The 24,003-nt window shown below is 36.5% G+C and overlaps 1 protein-coding gene across 10 annotated transcripts in view; it reads right to left on the bottom strand.

Moving 5' to 3' along the window:
* Positions 1 to 24,003, bottom strand: part of sash1a (SAM and SH3 domain containing 1a) — a 218,747-nt gene that overhangs the window by 42,634 nt on the left and 152,110 nt on the right. For 4 of the 10 annotated variants that reach the window (XM_052585628.1, XM_052585624.1, XM_052585625.1 and 1 more), the window contains exon 2: positions 10,132 to 10,203. The exons of 2 other annotated variants lie outside the window; for them this stretch is intronic. In XM_052585628.1, coding sequence (XP_052441588.1) covers positions 10,132 to 10,203 — 72 coding nt within the window. Of the gene's footprint in view, positions 1 to 2,408; positions 2,585 to 2,666; positions 3,324 to 10,131; positions 10,204 to 19,542; positions 19,640 to 24,003 lie in introns of those variants that run through there. 4 more of the 10 variants (XM_052585632.1, XM_052585630.1, XM_052585629.1 and 1 more) reach the window with 4 other exon arrangements.

The raw sequence follows: 24,003 nt of genomic DNA, 5'->3' as shown, positions 1-24,003 counted from the left end.
CTGCCTTATGCAAAGTGTCTATCTGGCATTCTTTCCAGTTAGTATTAAGATCATTACTGTTAAAATCTGGTAACAAGCTAGTAAGAAGCTTCTGAAATCTATAGTGTGCTACTGTATGTTACATGCAAATACTGTAGCTCAAGCTTCAACAAAGCTGCTCCTATTTAAGAAACATTTCAATAAGGCAAACCATTAAGATGCCAAAACTGTATTTCACAGATCATTTTCTCCTTAAAACCTTCACAGCCACAACATAACACAAATCCAAGAGATGGTTGACATGAGGGTGACAGGCTGTTAATTGACTTTGAAATGAATCTAAATGAGTGAAACCACATATAAATGGGGTTTGCGCACACAGACCGAACTTCAATGACAGGCAGACAGAGTTATTCTCATTAAGAGAGATCTACGAGCTTGGCACAATGGTTAACCTCAGAATGTAGATCAGACATTTAATTCACAACTCAGTAGCCGCCAGTTCTACAAATGCTGGTATCATCATTAGCATAAGATAGTCAATCTTAAACACTACCTCAAATGTAGCAATATATGCACATAAAGCAAAAATGATATTGCAACTGCAAAAATCTAGTTAATGCCATAATAAAACCTTACTTGTATCGACAGAGTGTCCACCAAAATAACATTTCATTCACTAGCAAGTCTAAAAGGCTTGTAAAAGTTGAAAGTAAAATGACCCAGACCATCTTATGTTCAGCTAAACTTAAACCACGTCTAACCATTTTTTCACACAATCAAGACATTTCTTATATTTATTTCAATGTGCTCTAAAATACTTAATTCTGATTGGTCAACTGTGGTTTATGTAAACTGTATATCTGACCACATTTTCCATGGGAACCCATTTCTAAGACAGCTGTGCTAGTTTTTTCTGGCTTGGCACTTAGTGGTCCGTTTCATCAGTTTAAATTTATATCAATATTTCAACCTAGTTTATTTATTAAGCTGCTTTGTAATGAAATATACTATCATCTAGTCATCAATGTTGGAAAATAAAACCTTTCAACAGAATTCAATAATGACTAGCCGACTGTATGTGATTCCTATACATGGTTTTTAAAAATGTCATTAACAAAAATGTGTTTGTATTCACTTGTGTTTGCTAAAAAGTATAAACTAAGAAAGACACTGCAGTTCAAATCCACATATCTCCTTTTGTTAACTATCAAAATAACTGAAGCTAAGACGGAATATAAATTCTCCAAACTATAGCACTATGGATGAAGGCCACTGAAAAAAAAGAGCTGTATAAAGCCAAAACATCGAGAATTTGTTTAAAGTTGCAAGGATCATAAACAATAGCTGCAGTTTGTTGTTGGGGGTTGGGTAAATCCAAGCTGAGAAACCTCCAGGTGCTACTTCTGCAACTTTTCCCACATAACTGCTTCACAGATGTGAAGTCTCGACCTGCTGCTTAGGCAGTGTGGTTTTAGTATCATCATGTGAGCATTCAAGTCAAACGAGGAGAGAGCACTGCAGGGCTATTTGTAAGAAAAGGAGTATACATGAGACATATTCTACAGAAAGAAAAAAAAAAAAGACTCATCATACTATAACGTCACAGGATAATATACGCCTGAGGGGGAAGAAAGGCATGCAACTTAAAAGACATTAATCATTAATGTGTGTCAGTGTTACAGTTTATCTCATCAAATTTAATAGAAACCATTATTTCTCATTAGGTAATCTCACTTTACTGGACATAAAAACAACACGCACACTTTCAGATGCTTACAGAATAACTGTATGTTAATTTCCACTTTAACCACTTTCCTACACAAGAGCTGCAGTTAAAGGTCCAGTTAAAACCAAAAAGGACAGAGAATCCATGAATAGGCCTTGAGGACATTACACTATTAAAGCTGATCTCAATGGAAACATGAAATGATACATAAATTGTAACTTATGGATCAGTGAAATGTGAAAATAACAGACAACAGAGACAGCCTTGAGAGAGAATATGTATCAAGATATTTTCCCAACCTAAATGCTATAGTGGCCATGGAAATGTTTTTATCCCATAAAATACAGTTAATTTTTTAGCTAACCAGTAGGTTACAGAGAAAACACGTGGTTTATACACACTAATATGGTTATATTGTTGAAATGTTCGTTTTGTGGCCTGATAATTTTCGATGTTGCCATGCAAGACTATTTTGCGAACGATTTAAGTCAACTTCCAAGTAACCAAAACCACTAATTTCGTTTCTAAAGAGTTACTTGAATAAAATAGCTTTATAATTTGCGGGATAATGTACATCTAGTTGGTCATTAGACTTCAAGTGAAACGAAAAGTTAACATTTAAACTTCTGTGTCGTGTCTGAGTTAGTATCTGACGCCGCACGTGCGCCGGGTTATAATGATAAACACTTCAGTTACATACCGTGTGATACAATTCCCTGGAGATTTCTAAACTTCTCACTGCCTCTCAACAGATCCAACCACACAACTTTAAGAGTCGTGAATTCACGGCGGACAGAAAGTTAGCTGGAGTTGTCCTGACGCTGCCTCGTTCGCTTAAACATGCGCATGGCATCAAAGCACAACCACAACACACAGTGTGTAAATTAAACCCCCTTGGGTTGAAGGACTTTTCTCAAGTTGCCTTCCTCTGACACCCCTCCCCCAACTCCGAACTTACCAGCATCCCCATCACGTCCGACCAGAGCCGGGAGAAACTGTCCGATGATGCACCGCTGACCGCCTGCGGCTCCTCGGGAGAAGACACTTGATCCTCCTCCATTGTCAAACACTGATGGATTTAAAGCCTCAGATTTCAATTTAATGAATGTTAATACCAAACCGTAAAATACGTCCAGAAGTCTTTTAAATCTGAGTTAGAATTTCGCTATTCCGTGGTGAGTGTTCAAAAGTCGATGCAAGGTATTCCGTTAAAGTACTTAAATACATATTCATCAAGTTTGCTGATATGTTTTCCATTTGATTCCAGCTGAGCGCACACTGTACAGAGAAACTTCAACTCAAGTAAAGCCGGGCAGATTTCAGCGATTCACTTGGCACTTCATCGGTTAAACCAACCCGAACTTTAGGGAGTTCTCTTTAATGTACGACATAAAAAGACTTAATCATTGCAATATGTAAAAAACACAAAAACCAGTCCCTGCGAGACAAAAAACTTTCTGAAGTCCCCACGACAGCAGAATCAGAAACTACACTGACTAAAACGCCCGAAGCGGATTTTTGCGCTTGAGTTCTCCAGCTTCCCCCTCTCCAGAGCAATGGTTTACTCCGCCCAAACAACACACGGCTCTCGCGCTTCACTGCCACAAACGGGACAAACTGATCCTCACTAACTTCAAGTGATGACGACACACACAGAGACCTTTGGAAAAGGGTATCTATCATATCGCTTTTCCAGCAATACTTTCTTCTCGCTATAAACGGACACAAAGGAACAAAGCGACATTTTGCTCACAATGTATTCGAAAACAAAAGGCCATGAGAAAAGTATTTCAGAAGCATGACGTTATCAATTTTCTATTCATAACACTTCAAAGCACGCCTCTAAAGGTTTTACACACAACAGTGTACTAAACCTTTTTGACTTGAAAACATGTTTTCCTTAACTCATACTGGTTGTCGTTTAGCATTATTAGTAATTGGGGAAAAAGGGATGAAATATTTTAAACTAAGTTTTGAAAGCTAAAATGCTGTTATTGCAACAACAACAAAAAAAAAAAAAACTTTTAACATTCTGTCTAATATATGTAAGCTAAAGCTAAACAAAACTACAAAAAAATATCCTGTCAAAGTTAATTTAGTAGGTAAAAAAAATAGTAATTTTATACTCATGTAACATAATCTGTGACATCATAATCTTTCAAGAAGCTCTTGTAATGTGGCATCTGACCATTTTGGATGTCCTGCAGGGAAGATTTAAAGGCACAGTGGTTTCACTTATCTTACTAACCTCTGAGCCCTTGTGTAATTTGAGCTGCAGTAAACCAGACGACAGGAAAGAAATGGATAAATGTGCACATTCAAAGCTGTGGATGCCTTGGATTTTTCTCCTGTCACCCCTGTCTATTGCAAAAAAGTGGCTAAACATGCCTGTTCTTTTTCTCTCCTCTTTTTCCTTTCCTTCCCAGAGACAAATTCTCTGAAACAGCAACAGCTGTCTAGTCTCGTGACAGATGCCAGAACAGCCTGGAAGAGAGACAGAGGGAAAGTGAGAGCGAGCCCCTCTTGTTCTGTGTGAGAATTCCTCCATTAGTCATACAGGGGCAGAGAGAAACAATCCATATGTGCAAAATCACACATGAACATCTGAGTAGTAGAGCATGTTTAATTTTCAATAAAAAAACAAAACAATTAACTTTTAGTGGTTTACAAAGTTCTTGTAAGCACCATCTAAATTAGATTATACTAAATTAAAGTCACCTCTCACATAAAGGCAAATATACACACACACTCAATAAAATCTGTGCATTTTATACATATGCACGCTCAATGAAATTCATACATATTGCAGGTAGAGGTAAAGAGGGAATGCCTTTTCCAGACAGGCACTCTACTCTAAAACAGCTGCTAAACAGGCTTAGTGTTTATAGCCTTAACATAAAAAACACATGCTCAACTCTCTTTCAACCAACACACATTTACATGATCTTTAATGCTTACATACTCGTATACAGGTGCATCAACTTTTGAAAATTCCTTTGAGGTACAAGGTTTGATCTCATATTCTGGAAGTGCTTTACCTGATGTCTGCTACTGTGTGTGATTAGCATAACGTTTGCTTAAAAAGTGGCTGTCAATCAATTTGGATCAGAGTGGACCGGGAAAAGGTCAAAGCATCAGGTCACCGTGTGTTTGTAAGGGAGTTCCCTGCTGAGTAAACCGAGTTTCTAACAGCACTGAATGGGAGAGCAAAGGTAATGCTCTTTTGTTGAGATGCCATCCGGATTCAATCCAAAGCGTGTTGTTAAACTAAAGGGCCTGTGACCTACAGGGATTGCAAAACACTTTCACACAATACTTCAAGAAACACTTAACTCAACAGCAGACTGCAGGGGGCCAGTAGAGCATATAGATCTTAAGAAGGGAAAGACAACACAGCTGCACCCGATTCACACCACCTATAAATATAACCAATATCAAATATGGGAAAGTGGTTCTATAGGCTAAAAACACGTGTCTGTCATTGTCTGCAATGAGATCATAACAAACAGTTCTTCCAGATGTATTGAGCCTGAACAGCGCTGACCTTTAAAACAGGGATATGCATGCAAAGCATGCAATTTTTATAACCAAACAATTATTGTATGCTGCAAAATAACTGATTATGTAACTTTAGACTACTGTGTGTTCTAACGCCATCAACATTCAAAAGATTTTCAATATTTTCTGCACAGATATTTGGGAAATCATTTGTTTATCTTGTCTGCCCATCTCTCTCTCTCTGCATCTGTGGCGTGGATGGTGTTGTTGTTGTGTAAGACACACACAGTGGCTCTCTTGCAGCGCTGTGATTGGTATTCCAGTGATCCACATGCTCTGTGCCGGAACTACTGCGGCAAGTTTGGCCCGGCTCACTGGATCTGTTTATATGGAAAGTGCCAAAACGATGGCCACCTGCAGCCTGCGGTTCCCTAGACAGCAAAACATTCACTGCTCTTCTATGATAAGTCAACTTAAGTTATGAAGTATGGATCTGTGCATTGAGCATAGAGCCCATGGCGATGCTGGATGTTTGGATCTACAGAAGCTAAAGATGAAAGAGACATATTCTTTAAAATAATCTGAAATAAAGATAATACCCCAATAAGATATTCAATTAAGTAATAAAAACTTTTATTCAGAAAGGATGCATTACATTTATATATATATATATATATATAAAAACATTTTTAATGTTAAAAAAATATAATTTCTGAAAGATCATATGACACTGAAGAGTGTAGTAATGGCTACTAAAAGGTCTAAAAGGTATTTTAAATATATTTAAAATATATTAAAAATGATTATTTTAAATTATAATAATCTTTCACAGTATGGCTGTATTTCTGATCAAACAAAGACTGCCTTGGTGACCATACAAACGTCCATTCAAAAACAAAAAATATATACTGCACCTTAACGTCTAAACAAAATAGAAGAAAACAAATAGCCCATGGGATGAAAAAATGGGTTACCTTATCTGAATGCAATCTAGCCAGGTCATTTTTATGAGGGATAATTGGAAGATAAAAACACTTGCAGACATGACTAAAAGCAATAAACAGAGTCAGGTACTATAAACATTTAATGACTTTCTGCAACAGGTTATGAGCCGTCACTTTAATTAAACTGAGACTTATGAGTGTGCATTCATAAGATTTAATTTATACTAAATAAATACTTTTAAAAGTTGTTTATATACAATCTTTACTGAAAATGGTGTAAACAGTTATTAGGCATTCTGTTTAAATCATTGTGGAGCAATAAGTACATTCTACAGATTCCAGAAATCATGTAAAGTGTTTCATCAATGACACACAGCACTGTCAGAGATCAGGAAAGTGTCATGCTGGCTCAGGATCAGTCATAATACGGGTGACCTTTCAACAACAGTCAGTACTAACTTCAAACAAGTGGAGAAGTGTGTTTGTGTGTTTTCTGGTTCATGCTGGTAGTAAGAATGACCGCTGTAATTGTTCATAAAACTTGGTATGCCCCCTTAAGTCACTCAAGGTGTTTCAGAGAATTATTTTCCTAAAACTCTTTTATTTTGTCATTACCTCTCTAAACTCTTTCAGTGTTCCAGGTACTGGAGGGTACTGAAATGCCGGGATCATTTATCCCTGTTCTGCTCATGACCGAGTAAACAGCTATTAGCTGGAGTGTTTATTTCAGTTGCATTAGTCTGGCACACTGGAACTCAGCATTTCAGCCATCCATGTGCAATCGCATTCGTCTGGAGATTTGCTGTTTTAATCGTGATATGGTTGCTAATCGATATGGTGTTAAGAAACACAATGAGACGTGAATCCTCATGTTCATTATATTGACAAAAAATGGCGTGCTTTGTGAACATTCTGCGAACATCTGCAAATATATTTTATAACAGACTAGCAGAGGCTTTAATTCCATTCATCAAATGAAATACAATTAATTTTTGATGGAATAACAAACCATAAATCAAGTTTCTGATCTTTCAAAAGAGCAATGGCTTGCTGTCCACATGATGACACCATAACATTGCTATTTGTCTGTTTCTCCCTAAAGAAACTCTGTTTTACACAACAATGTGCCAGCAGCCAGGGAGCCTTCGTTTCCACAGAGAGCCCCCTGCTGGATGACAACACAACTGCAGGCTAAATGTGCCAATTTGGAAAATCAGCAAGAACTATAGGATATTAGATCAGAATGATGATAAAATTATTATGTCTTACTAATAGTTATGCTATGTTATTAAGATATAATAACCGTTGTACTGCTAGATGTTTTTGTGGAAACCTTGATATATTCACATTAATAAAAAGTAAAATAAAAAAATACAAATAAAAAATACAGCATTAAATTTTTTTTTGTAAGAGGAAAACTCTTCACTGTCACTTTTAAACAATTTAATGCATCTTTGATTTAAAAATTTTATTTTGCATCCAGTTTAAACCTACAGCAATTCTGGTAATGCTGCATGTGTCAACTATGTCAGTAAGAAGATTTTAAAAAAAAAAGTGTTTGATGCTAGTTATCCAGGGAATTCATCAGTGAGTTTTTTCCACAGGGTTTCCCACAGCTAGTCACTATGAGAACTGCACAGACCCACAGCAATTAATAAAAGCCTGACAGAATCTTTCACATCCTCATGAAAGATCCAGATGTGTGCAATCATCATGAGAAGAAACAGCTGCTCTCCACACATAAGACCTAGCATCATACAGCACATTACACAAACATCATTTACAATGTTTGAACAGCTATTTCTTACCCACTGAGCTGTTTTTAAAGGAATACTCTGGGTTTGGTACAAGCTAGTAACAGCACTTGTAGAATAAAGGCCTGCTCCCACCAAACATAATAAAGTACAGACAACAACAACATCACAGAAGAATGATATTGTGCGAATCATTGGCTTATAGGGGACAAGTCAGAATTGTTTTCTAGTAATCACCACCATTATGCCACAAATCTGATTGAGCTGAATTCAAATTGAACACAGATTATTACTTCAAATCGTTCAAAAAATGGGTCAAATGCAGAATAAGTATGAGAGTCTGTCCAGAGCCTGCTATGCGGGGTTGCGCCACATCCTCCTGGAAGAGAGGCCAGTCCTCCAGATGCTGGGGTTCGTCTGTCTCTGATTCCCACCCACAACAAACAGGCCTGTTGCCACAGCAACCAATCCACTCGAGAGGGAAGTTACATTCAAGAAAAATGCTGCACTGATTTGGAGCTTTACACACAGCCAATCCTTCACACTGACAGGCTTATTAATATTCATAAACACACTTCTGCACAACATACAAACACAGTTTCAGTGGAACGCAGTTGATTTTCTGCACACAATAGAATGATGGAAAGATCAAGATAAGAGAACACACAAAAAAACAAACACATTAATGGATGGCTGTTTATGTTGGTAATGTTGGGATGTTTTTGTGTTCTATCAGGGGCGGACTGGCCATCTGGACGTTCTGGAGAAGTCTGGCTGGTTCATCGTCAAAGAAAAAGTGTCAGATTAAGTGACATTGACGGCCGACAAATGGAGCACTAATGTAATCTATTTTTGCTTAAAAGAAACCGAAACTGACGCGAAGGAGATGGGCTTGATGTGAAGACGTGAAGATGAAGGTGATTGGGAGAAGCTAAACGGGGCGAACAGATACATAAGGTTACCTTTGCCCGCCTCGCAGCATGAAGCATATAGCACTGTAGTAAAATCCTAGGACACCCCTAATCCAAGCGTCCACTGCTATTTATCACTCCGCATTATCTGGCATGACTATTCCATTTATTCATAAAGAGACAGCAGCGATTCTACAGCGGGTACATTTGAGAGCTACTAAGTTAGAAAATAAGTAAATGAAGTAGTCTACAAGGTGATAAGTATGATCTACACACACACACACACACACACACACACACATATACACACACACACACACACACACAGATGAATACTCAATTCAATACTGAATTCTGTTGTTTCATGTTTCTAGATTCTAGGTTTATGTTTATCATTTTTAATTCTGCTCTTTTTATGCAGATTTCAAGTATTTAAGTCCATACAATTATACATTTATTTCAATCCTCTGTTAAAAAAAATATAGAAACCATCACATAATTTGTAATGGCTTTACTGGTTATGATGAAAATTGTTTTGGTTTTAATGGAAACTGTAATGGCGCCTGTTGGTCTCTACTGGTAATTGGTCACCTTCTATTCATGGCTTTTGTTAAAGCCTCTAAATCCTAATGCACTATGTCACAAAACACACTACAGGAAACCATCATTTAATGGTTTTAATGGTTAAAATTTAATTGTTTGTAATGTTTTTGATTTTATTTGCAGTGGATGGTTTCTATTGTTTTTGTCAGCAGGGTCACCATGGGTTTTGTTATGTTATTTGCCATAAATGTAATAGGATTGCTGTAATAATGTGAGATAGTAGCGACTGTTTGTAGTTGTGGTGGGCCTATTTGGGAGAAAATACAGGATCGTCTTTCACACCAAGTCCATCCGTTTTTTTATGGGTGGATTTTAGTAGAATCTGAAGGCAGAAAGTAGACAATAGGAGTATTTTTGGCCTTCACAATCTCCTAAGAACCACAAGCTACCACTTAGAGAAACTACGCAGTTGACCGTCATCTCTTAATCCTCCTTTTCTACAGAGAAAATGAAGAGAGGAAGAGGAAAAGGAGGAGGCGAGGTGGGGAGACACAGAATCAGCAGGCGAGAAATTGAGTTGACTACCTGCCAAAAGCAAGCAGAGGGGAGGAGGACACAGGCCTGAGGCGCTTGGCTCAGGTTTGTTAGCGTGTCTACAGTAGAGTGGGGGAGTGATGAGAGCTCGCTGGGGCCACTGGCCACCGACTGTCAGAAAAACATGCCTGCTGCCGTCAGCGCTGATGCCGGGGATATAAACACTATGCCATGGGTACCTGTGTGTTTGAGTGTGGGTTGGACAGATCTGCTCTCGGCCTCAACCACAAGGGACAGACCACAGCTGATTTCTATGGAAACAGAAATAATATTTCAGCCATGGGTTTTGCACAATGAGTTCCACATTGAGGTTAATTACTCACTGACAAAGACTCGGGATGTGCTCTTTACCCTGAATTACATATAGTGCTCTTTAAGTCTTTACATAAGTTATTATAAACAAATGAAGCGTTTTATATATATATATATATATATATATATATATATATATATATATATATATATATATACACACACACACACACACACACACACACACACACACACAATATGATAGAATGATAGATTTAATTCTGATTCAATCCCAGTATTTTCTTTTGAACATATTGCTTTCTGTTATTTTCTCCTTCGTTTTTTTTCACTTCACTGGAATGATTAATTCAATAAAGTTCACAAGCGTAGTTTGCATTTGTAAGGAAACAGCTCCCCCTGGGGTCACGAAAGCAAACCCTAAGAGAAAGAAAACACACGCACACACACAGAGTTTTGAGAATGTGGTATAGTGTCATTTTTTCCCATTTTTCACCAACAAAATCAACAGCTCTAAACACACAAATGTCTTTACCAGACTTACAATAAAATGTCTATGATTTTACAGAACACAAGTTTTACTGTTTACAACCATCATTTATTAAAATAAAGTAAAACAGAACAGACACCACTCACATAAAACAAGTCATAGCTGTTATTTCTAATAACCTCACAGACAGATTAAACTGGGGTCCTTAGGTTTGTGGCTAGGGAACATGAACGCTCAAATATGGGCTGCTGCGTAAGTATTTGAGGTCAGACACTCAGAACTCAATCTCTCTCACACACATTTGCATTTGTCAAACTCACTGCCCTCAAGCAAGCAGGGATGGATCTTTTAAAAAACATAGTCTTGAATTTAATATCTAATTGTATAGGCACTGTAAAAACCAGATAAATAAACATCTCTGACCACACATTCTGCTTGAGGAGGCACAAGTAACTGTTACTGAATGTCAGACTATTTATTTAACAATGATGCCTTTAATCAAACTGCTGTAGCTTTCATTATATGAAATTGTTGCTTTGCAGTATTTTGCTTACTTGTGGTGACAAGCTGCCTCTCATATCTTATTACTCTTATCTCTGGCATTTTCCTCAATGAAAAGCCTAAAAAACTAAAATAAAAAGATGAAATAAAAGATCATACGAGTTAAAATTATACCATTTGACAGTTTTAGATTCATGTGCTCAGCTATCATGTACAGTTTGGGTTTGGAAAGATTTTTAATGTTTTAGGAAGTCTCTTTCTTCTCCCCAAGGCTGGATTTATTTGATCAAAAATACAACATACACAGAAACAATGATATTGTGAAATATCATTACAATTTAAAATAATTTTCAGTTGTATTATATTTGAAATCATTTTGCTTCACATGATTAATCAGAAATCGTTCTAATATGCTAACCCCATCTTTTGAGCAGTAGTATAGGCGCTAAAAAGTTGCTGATACAACATCATAAAAATCCTTTTCGCCCAATGTACTTTTCCTGTTTGTGTGCTAGTTGGCATCCTCAGAACGCTCCTGCTCTATTTACTCAGGCAGACACCCTCTGAGCGTTTGATAATGTCTGGGGGAGAGACAGAGATGGGCTGGGCTTTGATTGCTTCTGGCTGCCTTTGAAAGCATGCAGTGCAGAACAGTTCAAGAGATCACAATCAATTCCACAATAAATCATCTGAACAGCACACCAGCCAAGATCAACTCAAGACCTTCCTTATTTACTCAGTGCCAATGCTGATGTCAACTATGGATCAGTTATGTTAAAGGTGAAGTATACATTTTTTCTATAATAAATACTTTTTCTCACATCCCAGCCTAAAATGCTGAGACAAATCGAGTAAGCCATTTGTAGGCTGATTTCTCATTAGAGATAGAATCATAACTAGACAGATGCATATCTATAAAGTTATCGTTTCAAAAAGGTACAAGGTGAACTGGATTTCATGACGTGTAAAGTGAACAGTAGCCGGGTGGTGAAAGTGAACGGTGTGTGTGTTTGGACTCCTGCTGCTGTGGGCAAGAAAAGAGGAAAAACGAAAACAACTCTTTTTAATGGGCTGTTTCAATCTCCGTTCCCAAAACACCTATTCCCCCTCAGGTAGTCTTCCGCTATTAATATACTACTGCCAACAAATACACTCACATACTACAACCCACTTAACTCGCCGCTGGGGGTGGAGGATGAAAGGGAAAAGGAGTATCTAGGTAGAGGTCTGCTGGCACTGATCAGGATGGGCTTGACTTTATGAGTCCCATTATCCAGGTTTTTAATGTGGGACTGATATTCATAAACACATCAAACTCAGCGGGAGCTTTCAGACACACAATTAGACCTGGCTCTTACAGCAGGCAGCAAAATAACAATCATTAGTCCACAGGGATGTAGATGCTGTGTCAACATCTCTGCAGCGACACGCGGGCCCACCTAAGAATATTTTGTGTGTGTGTGTGTGTGTGTGTGTATGGCAAAGCAACAAAGTATCTCTGATTTTACTGGAAAAATCCACATATTATCAAAACACTGCTCTGCTAGATTACTCAAAGTCTAAACCCCTTCAAATAAACGGACACTGGTTGTTATGTCTTCAAGATCTAAGCAGAAAGAGCATCCTTCAACATTACTTTTATTTTGAATCTCTCTGGCATAACTATAGAGAGCGGTGTGAGCTCATAGAATTACGGTTGTTAGGGTTGTAATGATATCAAAATCTTACGATACGATAATATCTCGATATAAGTCCATGGTATGATATTCATTGCTATATTGGGGAAAGATTTCAATTTTGTACATTTTAAAGTTCAATTATTATGTCTAATGTACTTTAAAAGTTCAAAATTAAGAGCTCCAACCCATGTTCTTAACTAAGAAAACTTAAGTCAGAAAAAGTTGATCATCTTAAAGAGCACACTTTGCCATCGCGATACCAAGATATTGATAATACCGTTACATCCCTTCTTATATATTTTGTTGCAGTGTTTCCTGTTTTGCTTATTTTGAGCGGCAACGGTGTCCTCACAAAAAGTCCATCTGATGTAGTCTGGTACAAAAGCAAATGACTCTTATTTTTCGGTTCTTTTAATGAATCATCAGGATAACTCAAGGATTCAGGAGGTATCAGTATGACAAATCCTTTTCTGAATGAACTCACTGAACGTGTCTGAGCGGTTTTCTGACTCACATGCAAGATGGAGACAATTTATCATTATTTGAAGTGATGACCATCTTGAAAATTACATTTTGTTTACTTAAGGTTTACAAAACATAAATCAGTATAATTACAGACCAACTGTTTGTGAAAACATGGAGTTAAAAATAACATCTGCAACCTTTTTGTAATAATTGCATCTGTCTGTCTAACAATTTGTATGTTTGTCTATTTCCTGTAATATAGTATATTAAACATTACATACAGACAGTTAGAGAGACCGACTGACTGTCTGACAGAGTGGCACGCAGGGCGGTCTCTGTCTGCATCACTGAGATTCAGCAAGGACCATTTAGAAAGCGAACCAGACCAAACCAAACCAAACCAGATATAAACCAGACACACCTGCGATGTGCACATACTCACAAACACATTTGCAAACACAGAGTGTGGAAAAGAATTAAATAAGTCCAAAAACAGAACTGAAGAATAATACATCTGCTAACAATATGAACTGGACATCGCTCTCTTTATCCTTGTACGTTTTTAAACTATTTAGATTTTCAAATATATGCAGACAAATGGCCTATTCTGACATCTTTCTATATTGTGGAGCACCAGTAATGTTATATAAAATAAAAAAACACTCATTAAATTGCAACTGCTGAACTGACACTGCATGCTGTGTCCTCCATTGTACTTTTATCATGAAATCTGTTGAAATGATGTGTGATAACCTGACACAACATATTATATTCTGTCTGCTCCCATGGTTTGTGCATGATGAAGGGAAGTGTGTGTGTGTGTGTGTGTGTGTGTTAAGGTACTGGTACAGGCCTGTGTGCTTTACTGCCACTACATGACACTGCTGTGGGATGAGCTCATTACTGAACGACATTTCTGTTAGAGAACAAAACAAAAGCCAGTCCTGTCTCTCATTCTACACACATGCTCATTCACATGGGAAGCATCAGAGCATAAGTGTGTGTGTGTGTGTGTGCAGTGAATGCTGTCAGTGTGAATGAGGGTGGACAGCAGGAGAATAGGAGCTTCACACTTCATTGTCTTAATGCGCACATACAAGAGACGTGCCTATACAGCTCTCATGCAACCTGTCTGCGATGGGATTGTATATTAGCTCATGAATATTGCAACACCATTTGGTAAAAACAACACATCAGATATTTTATGTATGCACATTTGCATGAAGTCACACATCCACACCCTTACATGCACAATTTCATGGCTCTGTGATGTGCCACTGCTACAGAACAGAAACACCCATGTACATCACTGATGTGGAATGAGGTGATATGATTGGCTTACAGTCCAATGACACACTCCAGAAGATACTCTCACCGTAATATGGTGCAAATGACGAAGTCACTAATATGCCACCAAAGAGTCCCAGCAACACAGACACACACTAGGACATTTATAAGCTAGTGTGGTTCACTGCTGTTTCAGTTTCTGTAAAGCTTGAGTTGGGATGAGGTCACCACACATCTGGAGTATGACACAGTTTTGAAACCCCATTCAGCAAACTAAAGCTTCTCTCTCCCAAGGAACACTCAAAAACTCAAACTCTTTCTCTCGCCGCACGCTTTTACTAAAATATTTAAATGGGGACATATGATAATGTCTTTGTGAGAAATTAAGCAAATAGTCTAGTCTATATAGTCTATTTTAGTCTATAATTAGCCCTTCAAACTTAACCTTTACATGACATTTTCAAGAAGAAGAAACAAATTTGGAATCAGGAAGGTTTTTTTTTTAATGTTTTTGAAAATGCATTCATAAAAAAAAAAAAAAGAAATATTAAAAGGGAAAGTGTCGCATCATCCTTCAGAAATCATTCTAAAATGCTGATTTGGTGCTCAAGACATTTCTTATCAGTGTCGATTGTTGTTGTGCTGCTTAATATTTTTGGGAAAACCATGATAAAAATGCGAAAACCCCAGAAATAAAGTAATCATCAATAATAAATGCATTTACAGTAATTTTTTTATTAATTAGATCAATAAAGTATTGCATTTGCATGTTTACATTAATGTTGATTAATGTTAACATCACATACAGATAAACAAATAAAGTATTACATTTTTTGTGCTTTATTTTATTTTTTTTTTAACAAATTTTTAGCTTTTTATTAAACGCACAAACCCACGTTCGGGAAACAATGTATTGTTATGTGCAATTTAATGACCAATGAGAGAACAACAGTATACATGACAAGTCCCAGTGCAGTGCAGTACACATAGCTAGGTTTTTTTTAAAAAATAGAATAAAGAATAAAAAAAGAATAGAAAAGGTAAGTGCTAGTATTAGTCAAAAGGAGGTTTTGAGGATGTTTAAGTAGACACACACACACACACACACACACACACACACACACTTCCATCAAAAATAGCAACCCTAAAATAATCCATAAATATGGTCTGCTGTGTGTGTGTGTGTGTCATACTGTGGTGTGTGTCATGTCTACAGCAGAGGAGGATCGGAGGCTTGATTATATGCTGTTCGCAACACACTCCTGTATTATTGGAAATGACATCAACAGGCTGATGTTTGGGTTAAAACACAATATCTACAATGTATAATTTCCGACTAAAGCTATGAAAATAACTACAGCAATGTAGGAAAATCACATGGGCCGGGGCGCCCATGCAAGAGTCACCAAGAGTGGCTGTTAGCAGGTTGCTATGTGGTTGCTAGGGTGTTCTGGGCAGTTACTTTGTGGTTTCTTGCCCAAGAAGAGTGCAGAGTGCAGCCCCAAAATATTTTTGGGTCTATAAAAAATGCTCAGCACCCTTTTTAGAGATATTTGGTGGAGCTGTTGTGGAGAAAATTGCAAGTCAAATGATTTAGAAAAGTAATAGCACACCTCTCCTCAACAAGCCACAAGATTTGAGGTATCTTATGTCAGAAACATTGTGGGATGAGTTACGCATTGAAATTGCAATACTTGGGATTAGAGGTTTGTTGAAATCCCTAACCATAAGTATAGGAAATAATCATAGTGATGCTTGCTTTAGCAAAGCCCACTAATAAACATTCATGCACATGACTCTGGCAGAGGACAGGCTGTCTGTGTACATTACTACAGATTTGAAGACACAAATACAGGTAATCAGTAACGCAAACACAGATGTACTTCTCCCTCAGGCCATGTGCACAATAAATCCCTACATATTCAAAAGAGGAGACTTCACAATGAACCATAGCTGAGATCAGCCGGCGAGCAGGTACCGGCTATAATTGTCATGGCAACACCGCTCTGATCAGGATGGGATGCCAGCTATGGTGATTTCACTAATGAAACTAACAGCGGTTGAGGCAAATCACTGTAATTCTCTCTTTCTAACTTCTTGTAGTTTGTGGAGTATATCTAACTTCTGCAAACTTCCTCTCTCCCTCCCTAAGTCTATCCTTTCTATTTTCATTCTGAATTGATCCAGATGCTGTTGGACGTATTCCAGACAGGAAGTCCAACACAAGGGGCTTTGTATATGTGTATGTGTGTGTGTGTGGGTGGCTGAATGCTTGTAGTAAAATTTCATTGTCAGTGCAAGAGTTGTCGTCACAGCACAAACATAACTCATTGTCTAACTTCCTTTCCTGTTAGAATCCAAACTGTTGGGTTATCACGTGCGGCTATACAGGAGTGTGTCTCACAACTTCATTGTGTCCATTCTTGTTCTTGCAACAGTGCAAATCAAATTCATATTTGTAAGGGTGCTTGCTTGTGTAGCCAGTGAAACTGTGTATCATTTTGGGCCCAGTTGGAAATCCGTTTGAATGGATTTTGTTGCTTCTAATGAAATAAGCTCAACAAATATATATTTATTATATTTGTTTTATAACAAATATAAAACATATATATATAACAAATATATAAATAACAGATAAATAAATAAAATTTATTCCTTTGATGGTAAAGCTGAATTTTCAGCATCCATGTTTCCATCCAGTTTTTGTGCCGTTTTGTTAATGACAAAAAATGTGCAAAAAAATGTCTGTTTCCATCCAACTGACCTTTTACTGATAAAATGGTGTACGTGATGACGTCATCTAAAAAAATAAATAAATTGTCAAAAAGGTTTTGGTGTATCGCAAAAGAAAAGAAATGGCCCATAAGCAGTTTCCATAAATAATTTCACCTATATTGCGTAAATTATATAGGCTAGTAAACGGTTTTATTATTATATTGTATAGGCCTACATTAAATTATTTACTCATTAAAGTGTCATGAGTTTGTTTGTTTTTTTGTACTTTGTTATATACTATTTAGATACTTGATCAACAAGCAATAACAATTAACAGGAGCAGTTGTATTAATATTATTTTTCTGATGAACTTTTATTAGGAAATAGGAATGTTCATTTTGGTTATTTCCCCTATAGCCTAACTGACAAAAAACTGCGCAACAATTAGCAGCCAATATGCAGAATTTTATTTTATTTTGATACCTTTATTTTACAAAAGCATAATGTTTTGTTTTTATTGTGAATTTACACAAAAAAATAATAAAATGAAAAATAAATATTTAGAATAGTTTTGAATAATGTCTTAATCTTATATGACCACAAATGAAGGAGTAGACTATTGTAAGTTATTTCCAACTTTATAAGTGAAAAAAAAATCAAAAAATCAACTGATTGTGCCGGTGCCTCCCGCAAGCAGTGAAGCATTATTAACTCGACAACGCAGCCTGTTCATTGTCATAATAAAATACAGTCAGCCAAAAAAACATGCTATTTTATTTCCCTTCATTTAAGAACAAATCCTTTAAATTTTATGGTAGAACAGTACTCAGAACAAAACAAGAATAAAAATATAAGAAGCTACGAACAAATTAATTTAAAATGTTATACTTATCGTTACAATACCTACATAAAACAAGATCTTTAGAACAAAATGAATAAATGTTAACTTGCAATGTACTAAAGGAACATCAAATAAAGATATATATGTTTGAGAGGTAACTCGTCAATTTAATAATATGAATATGATTTAATGTGCTTTTGAACTACAGGGTAATAGTGCTTTAACCTGAGCAACATGAACACATACGCAGCCTATATGCTAATTCTGTCATGTGACAACATTTGTTTGCATTAAAGGCCCTTTTCTCGACAAAAAGTGTTTCCAAACAAATTATTGCGACATTTGAAGTATTGATATAGAATTTATGCGATAAAGTTAAATGGAAAAAGATTGTGTCAACACATGAGAAATTGTATAGATAAATGGCATTTCTATGTTCCATTCAAAAATTCTGAAGCAATAAATATTTTTTCACAAAAAAATAAATCACTGGATGGAAACCTGGCTAATGTTGAAAACAGCTGTGCTGGTTTACATTTTTGTTTAACACTGGAGTCCATGTTAGATCTATATTAAATTTATTACACATATCAATTTAAAGCAAATTAAGAAAAATAATAAACTCCAAACTTGAATTTCAAACTTGAATTTTACACAGCCGTCTAAAATAAAATGTTTTCAGAGGTGTTGAATACCATAACTATTGAGCACCACATTTTGGAATGGTTAAAATAATGATCCTGCTTAAATACAAGCATCAAATAAAAAAAAAATTGGACTTTTCCCTCCCTTTCAAAAAAAAACAAAGGAGCACATTGACAAATCACTTAAAATGGAAGTCCATGGGATAGTTGTTGTACATTTGGCCCATAGACTTCCACTGTAAGCATGTAACTGGAAGCATAATTTTTTTAATTTTGTCATTTATTTTTAGGTTTTTAACTGAAGGACAAGAACAGAAATTGAAATTCGTCAACATGCCACAGATATTGTTTAAAGAGCTCAATTTGTATTTAACTTTGTATATTCCTTTAAGAGCAGCCACAGGCTAATGACAGAGAGAGAGATCACTTCATCACTAAACGGCATATTTTGCTGCACTCAATACAATGTCCACTTAGACAAAATGCTAACATACTGAAATACATTGTATGACACACAAGTGTAAAACTCTCAAACTTTCTATGACACTCTACCATTTCCCAAACTATGAATGTTAGCAACCTTTTATTATATTTGCCAGAGTGCTACAACTCTACTTGAAACTCTTTCTATTCAAACATGAATATTCAACACAATTACAGGCTGTTAAAGTTTCCACCGGAGTTTAAGAAGGACTCACCGCTATAACAGAGATCGGTGCTGTAATGTCACTCAGAATAGACAGGTCTCCCTCCTTCTTTCTTTGTCTTTATTTCTTTTTCTGTTCTATTGCTCTTTCTCAACCTCCCTCCTCTTTTCCAAGTTCCCTCCTCCCTCAGTACAGCTTCCTCCATGCCCGCTCTCTCTCTCTCTCAAGAGGGGAAACAGAAAAATGCATGGCAGCAGAGGAGAGCTGGAATCAGGGTAACCATACATAAACCCCCACAGGATCATCTTCTCAGGTTATAAACATCAACATGTTACACACAACAAAGTTCTCAGCAGCAATGCGTCTTAAAGTGACAATAAAGATGAACACACACACACATCCATACAGACCACAGCTGTGGTCCCAATGGAGAGAGTGCAGCAGTGAAACATCTCTTGCTGAAGTGGAGAGTAACTGGGTTCAGTTGGACTCTGTGCTGATCAGTGTTAATTTTGACAGCAAATTCGGATTTAGTCTTAGTCTTAGTCTTTTGAATAACACACCATTTAGTTTTAGTCACATTTTAGTCATCTGAAATCTTTTAGTCTTAGTCTAGTTTTAGTCGACTAAATATCATAAGAGTTTTAGTCTTAGTCTAGTCTTAAGTCTTTTAGTCTTAGTCTAGTTTTTTTTTTTAGTAGAACAAAGTCAACTTAGTTGATTTGACTAAATGTTTCCATCAGTCTGTTATGGAATGGTATTTATAAAATAAACATAAGGCCTGCTCTCAATGAAAAATATACATGCTCTCTGAAAAAGATATGCATTCGTCCTGAATGATATGCAATGCATATGACATTCTTTCAAGATAAAGTACAGTATTATTGAAATAGACAACCACCTATATTATATTTGTATTGTATGTTCATTCTATTTCTTTATTTGTGCTATTTACACAAAGTTTACATTTTTTTAAGTTTGTTTTTGTTCATTTAAAATAGCACTGCATAGTCTTCACTGTAAAATAAAATACACAATCAAACCAAAATGTATTCAGACACCTTCAACGTTTGTTACAATATCACAGTTTATTTGCTGTAGTTTAGAAATTGGTAATAAAATATGACAATAACTCAGGGTTAAACTGTGTCAGAACAACAAATTCATCTTGATAATGTCTGATGCAATGCTTAATTTGGTTCAGTCTGTGGTGTGAAAAGGTTGCATTAGCAATTAAAGAAAGAAACACTTAAGCAAAACATGCTGAGGTCCATAATATATTTTTTTTTTTGAGTCACTAGTAAAACAATATAATCTATTCTATCTGATTTTTGGATTGACTTTGGATAAATTCTTGTTAAAACTACAAAGTAATTCAATCAAGAGCAGTGAGTGATTTACTTTCATTTTCATACATTAAAGACACTGACAGCAGAGCTAGTAAATTAGGCGCGGTCACTTTAAGAGACAAATGCATCCATTATAAAGATACGCATCCGATTTCTTTCCAACTCTTTACTTTCACTGAAGACATAACTACAGACTTTTTCGAACACACTTTCCAAGACGGGTATTTCGACATATTTAGTATGTATTTGTTGTCGGTACAAAAGCAAGAAGACTTTGAGACGCGTCTCTGCTTGCTCCCTGAACACCAGAACACCACACTGCTGAATTGAGCTCTTTCACTTTTCGCTCTTTTTCTTATGTTTATTTAAAATGCGATTTGTATTTGTTCGTTCAGGTGCAGGAGGACACAAACGTCTTGAAAGAGAGCTCGGTTCAGTCTTGCGCGAGTAACCAGCTGCTCAGTTCAACTTTCCCGCATCGCGGGGCTGAAGCCAACTTGATGTGTTGAATGCTCGGAGCACGTTATAAAACGTATTCTTAAAATACACATTTCTGTTTTAATAAATGCTCATATTAACACATAGCATTACACATAAGTAGGTACAAAAATAATCAGTGATACATTTACGACCCCGTAAAAATTTGGGTCGCAATGGCATTTCAAAAGGTTGCAGTGTAGTTCCCTGTGTAAACAACTTAACTGTTATGAAAACGTCCTCGAAACTCATCTTTGTTCTCTTTTCTGTGTAACTGCTGCTGCGTTTGTTTAGCTGTTGCGCTTGCATTTGCCGCGGCTTTTTAAAATGGCTCGGCTGCTTCTGCATAGATCAACCTACCCTCAAAGATTCGCTCTGATTGGATCTCTTCTCCATTCGTCCCTCCCATATATTTTCGTCTCATTTTTATTCGTTGACTAAAGTGTCAGTTATATTTCGTCACGTTTTCGTCATCATATCTGACTTTTTATTTAGTTTTTATTTAGTTTTCGTCCGTGAAAAAGGTTAGTTGACGAATATTTTTCGTCATAGTCTTCGTCAACGAAATTAACACTGGTGCTGATTGGCTCCAGTGGGATGACTGGCGTTTCCTGTTACTGTGAACCACTGCCAGCATCCTCCCTCAAACTTTAGAACACAGCCCAAAGGCAAACACACACACATGCACACACACATCTTTCTTTTTCCTTTTCACTGAAGAAATCTCATGTATACATGACCCAAATACAGAAAAGGGGAAGAGTGAAGTATGATATTTCATGCAGGAAAACCAGTTGCTGGAGTGAGTCAAGAGTACAGTTTATTCAATAAAAAGAAGTTAAATAAAAAAAGGGGAAAACAAGCTTTTTCATTCCTCATAATTAGCAGTAAGCCAAGCATAACTATTACTATTGCTAATACTGTAAGAATGGGGATTTTTCAAAATGTCTAAGTGTTAGTATTTGATAAATCATGTAGTTAACTATATGTGTGTGTGTATATTATATATATATATATATATATATATATATATATATATATATATATATATATATATATTTTTTTTCTTACTCCATTTTATTTATTTTCCCTTTACTCTGGCCACCCACTATGATCTGCCAAGAGACCAATACTAACAATACGTCATGTTGAGGGTCAAAGAGATGAGACTGACTGGTGGGTATTTCAAACATTTCAGATAATATGAAAGAATAACTGTCTATCATACCATTTTGGTCTTGCCATGAGTGAAGCCATTCAGGAAACAACATAAAATGTATAAAGTGGGGTGAAATGATCCAATAATGACCCAGATGCCAGAATAGGTGAATCTGTAAAAGTACTTGAATCACATCTTATCTGTTTTTTTACTGAAACACATTTGCTTCTCCTGGATGACTTGAAGAAGCTCCAGTAAAACAGCAAGCAAAAAAGTAAATGTTTTGTGTAATTGCAGGGAAAGAGAACAGCGGTTTCGAGAAATCGAGCCAAGAGAAAAGCTTGCTCTTTCAAGGAATGCTGAGAGTCATCCCATGAATTATGGGTAATAATAGCATTTCTGTGCTCTACTTTAGATTTAAACCTCTGTTCCAGTCTGGTATTAAGATGCTCTCCAATCAATCCTGGCTCCTCTGTGTCTACAGATCCAAATATCTCCTACAAAAACAGCATGGAACAATACTGGCATCGGCATCTATCCTGATTTCAGTGCTGAGTGCTGCTGAACGATCATTTGGACGACGTACAGTTAGAGTGTTCACAATAAACTAGTCCAATCAAATCAATGCAAACTAAATGTCATGGGAATGGTGCTAAATAACATTGATCAGATATCTAAGTATGAATACAGATCATTCAATAGCATGCAATATATGATCAATGAAACTGGTGGATATTCTAGCATTCTACTGTTCTATTGTTCTATATTTCGATTCTATTGTTTAACCCTATTATATATAAAATGACATAAACCTTTCCTCAAATATCCTCCAACTACTGCTAAGGTTGCACACATATACACACTGAAGCTCAAAGAGTATTCATTCGATACCCCTGTGCTTTCGGTCCTCATTTGAACAAAAGCACTCATCAAATTTAAACAAGCTTCTGTCCTGCTTACTGCAATTTATATGTAAATGAGTGTGTGTTTGTGTGCTTGATCGGAAGACTGTGACTACTAGGTTAGGTCTGACAAACTGTGTGTGTGGTAATTGTGTTCGTTCTCCAGTGTGTACCAAAGTGTCAATGTGAGGGGTATGTAAACACTGATGTTAATGCATGCGTGCGTGTGTGAGTTCCCTGACTGAACCAACACACTCCTCTCCACTCGTACTGTCTCTCTTTAACGACACGCACTGATTGGCTTTTGTGTCTGACAGCAGGAGTGGTGCAGATGACTGAAACATGGAAAGAGAGAAAGAGAGAGAGAGATGTAGCACTAGGTGGCAGCAGAGTATTATGAAAATAAAGACACTTAGGGAAATTATAAATTCAATACACATTCTAATATCAATCTGATCATGACATCAAACCAGTCCTGCTTCTTTCTGCATCTTTTCATACAGTATATCTTATAAAGTGAATGCATTACATAAACATATGCATAGTTTATGGATCACTAGTGAAACAAATACATGTAAAAATAAAAAAATGGAATAAAAAAAATATTTCGCGTGAAAAAAAAGGA

This window comes from Carassius gibelio, chromosome B20, assembly GCF_023724105.1.
Source record: "Carassius gibelio isolate Cgi1373 ecotype wild population from Czech Republic chromosome B20, carGib1.2-hapl.c, whole genome shotgun sequence".
Lineage (NCBI taxonomy): Eukaryota > Metazoa > Chordata > Actinopteri > Cypriniformes > Cyprinidae > Carassius > Carassius gibelio.
Note: the sequence above shows the minus strand (reverse complement) of the source record. Positions and strands in the feature narration are given on the sequence as shown.